Source organism: Ascaphus truei, chromosome 20, assembly GCF_040206685.1.
Source record: "Ascaphus truei isolate aAscTru1 chromosome 20, aAscTru1.hap1, whole genome shotgun sequence".
NCBI lineage: Eukaryota > Metazoa > Chordata > Amphibia > Anura > Ascaphidae > Ascaphus > Ascaphus truei.
This window is the reverse complement of record NC_134502.1, coordinates 28,617,028-28,624,412: the sequence shown is the minus strand read 5'-3', so window position 1 is coordinate 28,624,412 and position 7,385 is coordinate 28,617,028. Positions and strand designations below refer to the sequence as shown.

General features: G+C 44.5%; 1 protein-coding gene across 1 annotated transcript; it reads left to right on the top strand.

The window, feature by feature from the left end:
• The first annotated feature begins 1,088 nt into the window (after positions 1–1,088).
• On the top strand, positions 1,089–6,165 carry LOC142471071 (extracellular calcium-sensing receptor-like). Its single transcript, XM_075577868.1, has 7 exons — positions 1,089–1,123; positions 1,329–1,475; positions 1,930–2,221; positions 2,570–3,400; positions 4,223–4,450; positions 5,056–5,179; positions 5,261–6,165. Exons 1-7 carry the CDS (start codon positions 1,089–1,091, stop codon positions 6,163–6,165), a joined length of 2,562 nt encoding a protein of 853 aa, XP_075433983.1.
• The last annotated feature ends 1,220 nt before the right edge of the window (positions 6,166–7,385 follow it).

Below are 7,385 nucleotides of genomic sequence, written 5' to 3'. Positions count from 1 at the left end.
AAACTGCTGTCTGATTAGAGAATCCACACATCTATAATGACATCCAAAGGGGGCTGCTGGTGTGCCTGTGTGGCTGCTTGTAACCCCTTGTGAATCAGGTAAAGGCAAGTAGCCACAATGTTGCCACATCATGTAGGGACCATGGCTGTACTCACTCACCACGGATCACATGCGGGTAAGTCTGCTGTCAAAAGGCTACACCCCCATGGATCTGTATGGTCAGCCTGCTCTCTTCGGCCTCCTTCAGGGTAAGATGTGGACTACCTGGCTGCAGCTAACCTTAGACCGGCCCATATCATAATTAGCTTCCTTAGTAGGAGACAAACTTTGCAGCAGTGAAAGATCAGGAACTAGCTCCTGAAGACGCATGCGTGGCCTCACCCAGTATGATCTGACACACTGTTGCACACTTTACACACTGCAGAAAAAGTTAAAATTTGTGGATTGGCTATTTTGTGTCCTACACCAGTATAGCCTGATGTATATACATCTTATCCATTAGAGGACGTATCCTCTTGATGTTCAGCAGCCCAACGAGAGAGAGGGGTTCCTTGTTGGGAAACACAGATTTAGGAGTTGGTTTCACCAATATTTATGGTAATTGGCTTGAGACAAACTAGTGGAAGCGCTAGAAGTCGTTTTTATTGAGTAAATTGTGTTTTCATTAAGTGACATTAATAAAATGTGTTTATTTGACGATGTTAGTGGAGTAGAGTGCATCAAGGGGTTCTTCCTCTCTGATATACATATTCACTCCTTATCCCAGGTAGCACCTCTCCAGTAAGTTTATATCCTCAGCTGAGCAGGACCCACCCCCCCCCCTCCCTTTTCCCTCCTCCTGTTTAATCAAAAAGCGCTTCAGACATAAAAGTAACACTAGGAAAATATACAATAACATTGGAGATATAAATGTGTATTCATATACAATATAATGATCATTTAATATATGTACAGTATACACACACATGATTGAGATGCAGTGACAGGTGTGTTTGTGTGTGTTTAAAAAGGATTAGCAGGGTGCATTGTACTGCATAATGTATCTACAGTATACACTGATAATGAACACGCCGCACTGTATAATGATGATGAGTATCTCTAGTTACTTCCACCTTCAGCTCAGGTAATGTCATTATCCTACATAGCAATAATGCCTGGTATATAATGTGTGGGTGACTATTACATTGCAGGGTTCTGATTTCCCGTCCTATAAATGAAGGATCAGGATTTAACCTCCTCCTGTCTGGTTGCAGAGCGATGTCCCTTTTATACTGGTCCACATGGCACCTCGTTCTCTCCTACCTCACTCCTGCCTCTCGTTCTGACAGCCTGGGGTGCAAACTACGGGGCTCGGACCTCACTGGGGTCTACAAGCATGGAGATGTCTTAATAGGAATAGTGATTCCCATACATGTTGACGTAGAGTACCTGGAAACCGTTTTCACAGAGACCCCACCACAGGGAGCCTGTAAAATGTAAGGTTTACAATGTCGTTTACAATTTAACTGTTGTCCCTCTCTCCCCATCTCTCTCTCTGTCTCTCTGTCTCCTCTCTCCTTTTCGACCTTTATCTCCACATCTCTCCTTCTCTCTTTCCCTCTCCATGCCTCTTTCTTTGCCACTCCCCCTCTAACAAGTTCTATCTCTACACTATTTTATTTGTTTTTGTATCACCACTCCCGTTGCCCCTCTTAATGACTCCCTCTTTCTTCTCAGTCTCTCTCCATGTCCTCCTCTCTTTATTCTGCACCCTATCTCTCCCTCTCACCATCTCTCTGTACCTAAATTTTCATCTTTATTCTCTCTCTCTCGTGCATTTTAGACCAGTTCTGCACAGACTTTTGCCCCATCACCTTTTCTATCTTCCATCTACCCTCCTCAACTTCTCTAGACATATTGCATGCGAGGGTTCTGATGTTTCACCCCCAGATTCTATTCTGAAGTCTACCAGCAGTTCCAGGCCACAAGGTTCACCGTTGAGGAGATCAACAGACGACAAGATCTCCTCCCAAACATCACCCTTGGATTTCAAATCTATGACTCTTGTTGCATACTACAGAAGGAGCTGGATGGGACCCTGAAAATTATAACAGGTCGAAACCAGGGTATCCCCAATTTCTCTTGCCGGGAGAAGCCACCTCTGGCTGCCATCATTGGACACTCCATCTCCACCTTCTCCATTCTCATGGCTCATATCCTGGGTCTGTACAGATACCCACAGGTAAGGATCAGTGGGAGCTGTCCAGAGTGCTGAACCTCTTATCACACTATTCCCTTTGCAACAACGATGCTACACTCGCCACCTACTGTACAGATACCAATGTTCAAACAAATTCATACTTTCTTTTCACAGATTTGTCCTCAATGCATACTAGGATAGATGCATACAGTATGCCTTATCAATGGTGTGAATTACCTATTTTTAATTGTTTTATTGTTTTATTTATTTTTTAATATGATGCCTCAGAGAGCAGCAATAAGATAATATGAACTAATAGCTCAACTGATATTTCTATTCTTAATGAAAGAGGTTATTTGTACCTCATCAAACCCCAATTTATCACCTTAGATCAGTCACTACTCGACCAGCTCCCTCCTGAGTGACCAGATGCAGTTCCCTTCCTTCTTCAGGACTGTCCCCAGTGATGCCTTCCAGTCCCAAGGATTGGCCCAGCTGGTGTTGCATTTTGGCTGGACTTGGGTTGGGTTGGTGGCTTTGGGAGATGACTATGGGCAACAGGGCATCCAAGTAATTAAACAAGAGATCCTCAGGGCTGGAGCTTGTGTGGCCTTCACAGAATATATAATTGCCAACCGTGAGGATAAGAATGCCCCCCACCTCACCAGAGTCATAAGAGAGTCAACAGCCAAAGCTGTGGTGGTCTTCTGCACTGATGTTGACATGGTACCACTCCTGAATGAGATGCTGAAGCAGAAAGTAACTGGAAAGATCTTCGTTGCCAGTGAAGCTTGGTCTATCTCAAACATATTATTAATGGACAAATATTCTACTATACTCTCTGGCTGCATTGGTTTTGCCTTCCATAGCACAAAGATGACAGGGTTTAGAGGGTATTTAAACAATATCCACCCTGTCAACACCCCGGGGGAAACTTGGACCAAGAAGTTCTGGGAAGAAGCTTTTGGATGCAAGTTCTTGGACCAGAGAAACCTCTCCGGCTCATATGACAATCCTGCAATGTTGTGTACAGGAAAGGAGGATCTAGACAGTATCCAGAACAGTTACAATGACGTTTCCATTTTAAGAGGTCCCTCCAACCTTTATATAGCGATTTATATCATAGCCACCGCTCTGCATGATCTGCAAACATGCCAGGAGGGGAGAGGACCATTTCATAATGGAAGTTGTACAGATATTCAGAGCTTCAAGCCATGGCAGGTACTGTAATAATCTATTCATTTTTGCTTTATGTGAAAGTAAAAATAAGACCTTGGTGTGCAATACTATTGAGGGGTTATGTATCAGTGCGTCTTTGTAACTTTTGAAATCACGATCGTGAAAGTCCCTATCCTTCCCCTCTTTCCCCTCTTGATCAATTCCTCCTTGTATGACCTATTTTGAAAGTTAACCCCATATGATTAACCAAATTTAAAAAAAAAATCTTTTCCTAGTGGTACTGTACTGATGCAGCGGCCGTTATTCGAACACTTCACGCGTCATGTACATAAGCGCGGGTGCCTGGGGCAATTGGCCACCTTCATGCTGCGTGGTGAACAGCAGAGAACTCAAAATCGGCGCCGTGATGTGTTCAAATAATGGCCGCTGCATCAGCAAGTTTTATTTTTTATTTTCATTTTATTTAGAAGACCTAAAGCCTGTATTATAGATTTCACATGGCATCTCTCTTACTTTCTCCACTTCACCGAGTAGCACATAATTATTTTCCATACAAACTTCAGACAGGTAACGATTGTTATAACTCTGTGGTCGAGTATGCAGAGCCTTCTCCTAGAAAAAGGTGCGATCAGCCCTTGTTCGGAGAAGTGGAATAACAGGGACCCAAGATTACAAACACAAGGCAGAGTAAATGGCTTCACACACTGCACCATCATGTGCCATTTCAAATCCCACACCTGGCGGAAAGAAGTCCCTCAAAATCCATCATCTTGGAAGGGTTGAGAGATTGGATAATCTGTTTATTAGATTATGTCAGTCCATAGAGGGCAAATAAATGAGGGATGATCCTTCTCCCCCCTGCAGCTGTTACACTACATCCAGAATGTACGGGTGAGGATGAGCAATGGGAGAGAGGTCTTCTTTGATAGGAATGGGGACCCACCAGCAGTGTACGATATTGTGAACTGGCAGCTGGGTGCAGATGGCATGATGAGGCAGGTCAAGGTGGGAAGCTACGATACCGCGGCCTCAGATGGAAACACCTTTAATATCAATGCAAGTGCCATGATGTGGGCATCAGGGAGCAGACAGGTATGCAGTGTCAAGGCTTTGAGTGTGAGTTCTGCTTATACAGAACATGGCAGTGTCTGTTAACTCAAGATAACAGAGACAATCGTGCTTTACAAATGGAAACGCACAAGTATTTGAGTTGGTTAATCTTGTTCGAATCTCAGTGTCAGTTCTTCTTGTGAACTTGGGCAGGACACTTTATCTAGTCCTAGCCTAGAATTAGAAGCTTACCTTGATGAGACAGTGACTAATTGTGCGTGTACAATTCTGTGTACCGCAATACATACAGTATGTTGGCAGTGTTTTAGAAAAATACTGTATTATTATTATTGGGAGATCTTGAAAGTTTACAATTATATCTTTTTAAACATTTCTTCTTTGTCAGTTGAACCTATGTCCCATGGAATTTCTCCATCCCGCCACAGGGGATTTAGAAATGAGAGAGAAGTGACTTTTGGCACATCAAGTTTATTCTATCCATCACAGGGTGACACAGTGAGAGAGACAGAATGGAGCTATATGTTTGCCCGTCCCACTGCAGTGTGACACAGTAACACATAACAGGGAGCCTTGTTCCTCTTACCACATAGCATATCGTAACGTGTTCAACATACATTGTCCCCAAGGTTCCGCAATCTGTCTGCAGCCAGAGTTGCCCCCCTGGGTTCATGAGGGTGTTGAGAAGAGGGGAGCCTGTCTGCTGCTTCCATTGTGTCCTCTGTCCCCAAGGAGAGATCTCCAACCAGACAGGTGAGCAGATCTCATAAGTGCCATGGACCAAACAAAAGATGTTAGATGTTTAAGTCTCTTTTTCATACCTTTATCTTTCAGACTCGGTTGATTGCTCCATGTGTCCGTGGGATATGTGGCCTAGTCTCCAGAAAGACAGATGTCTCTCAAAGGCCATTGAGTTCCTCTCGTATGAAGAGCCCTTGGGTGCCACCTTGACTGCTACCAGTGTATTTTCCTCCATGATCCCAGTTTCCATCTTTGGACTTTTCATCCATTATAAGAACACTCCCATTGTCAGAGCCAACAACTACACCCTCAGTTGTCTTCTCCTCGTGTCCCTGTCCCTCTGCTTCCTCTGTTCTTTGGCTTTCATTGGTTACCCCTATCCTGAAAAGTGTCTTCTGCGTCAGGCTGCTTTTGGCATGGTATTTGCCCTCTGTGTCTCCTGCATCTTGGCTAAAACCATCATGGTTGTCTTTGCCTTCATGGCCACCAAACCGGGAAGTAGGTTGAGGAAATGGACCAGCCCTCGGGTGTCCTACACGATCATAGCTTTCTGCTCCTTCTTACAATTTCTCGTGTGCATCTCTTGGCTAGTCCTCTCTCCTCCCTTCCATGAAAACAATATCCAAACCAAACCTGGGGTAATCATCGCTGAGTGTAACGAGGGCTCCCCCACTGCCTTCTGGTGCATGCTGGGATATCTCAGCCTCCTGGCTGCCATCAGCTTCATTGTTGCCTTCTTGGCCAGGCGGCTCCCTGGCAACTTCAATGAGGCCAAGTTCATCACCTTCAGCATGTTGGCCTTCCTCAGTGTCTGGGTGTCCTTTATCCCGGCCTCCCTCAGCGCCCGTGGCAAGTACACCATGGCCATGGAGGTCTTCGCCATCCTGTCCTCCAGCTGGGCTCTGGTGGTCTGCATGTTTGTGCCCAAATGTTTCATCATATTGTTCCGACCCGACATGAACTCGAGAGAACGTCTCATGGGGAAAGCTACAGGTTAAAATAAAGAGAAAATAAATATCTAATGTGTTTAAATAATGTTAATTAATCCTCAGAATTTAAAGTTAAATATTTAACTTTAAGTATGATTGTACGTCAGTGGTTATATTCTATTTGCAATGTTTTTGAATTTTTAGACAAACCAATAGGACTGAGCCAGAGTGAAAAAAATAAAACACAGATTGGAAATGCAAGAAGGACTCCCAGAATAGCAAAGCCAATACGCTTGTAACGGGCACTTTAGAAGCAGTTTGTCACACTCTGGAGCTACTAGAATAGGCCTCACACGTTCTCTCTCCTTTCTTCCGTTCGTCCTCTTTGACCCCACAGCAACAACAAGCCCTCCTATTGGTTATCAGAGCCATACAGTCTCTTGCTCAGAAGCTCTCTTATTGGCCAGTAGAGCATCCAGCTACAGTACAGTATTTACAACCTCAGAGCACACACTGATAATATATGTGGGGGCACAGATAACCACAATGGCAATGAATGGGCACCCTACTACCCACCACCACCTCTATCACCAACAACCCCTTCTCTTTTCTCTTTACACACTCTCTCTAGGTGACCTAATCACATCTTTTTGGTTTAAATATCACCTCTATGCTGACGACACACGCATTTACCTTTCAACCCCTGACCTTACACCTGCTATACAGACCAAAGTTTCTAAATGCCTCTCTGGAATATCGTCCTGGATGTCCCTCCGCCGACTGAAACTTAACATGGCTAAAACAGAGGTCCTTATACTTCCTCCCAAACCTGGCCCTACTGCCTCCTTCCAAATTACTATTGGAACTACGATTATTCACCCAGTAGCCCAAGCACGCTGCCTAGGGGTTACACTTGATTCCTCTCTCTCATTCTCCTCTCATATTCAAAACGTTTCTAAAACTTGTCGCTTTTTCCTCCACAATATCACAAAGATACGCCCTTTCCTCTGTTACGCGACTGCTAAAACTCTGACTCAGGCACTCATTCTCTCACGTCTCAATAACTGCAACCTCCTGCTGTCCGGCCTTCCTGCCTGTCACCTGTCTCCCCTACAATCTATCCTAAACGCTGCTGCCAGAATCACTCTACTCTTTCCTAAATGTGTATCCACATCTCCCCTCCTGAAATCCCTCTCCTGGCTTCCGATCAAATTCACACACAAAATTCTCCTCCTCACTTTTAAAGCTTTACATTCTTCTGCCCCTCCTTACATCTCAGCCCTACTTTC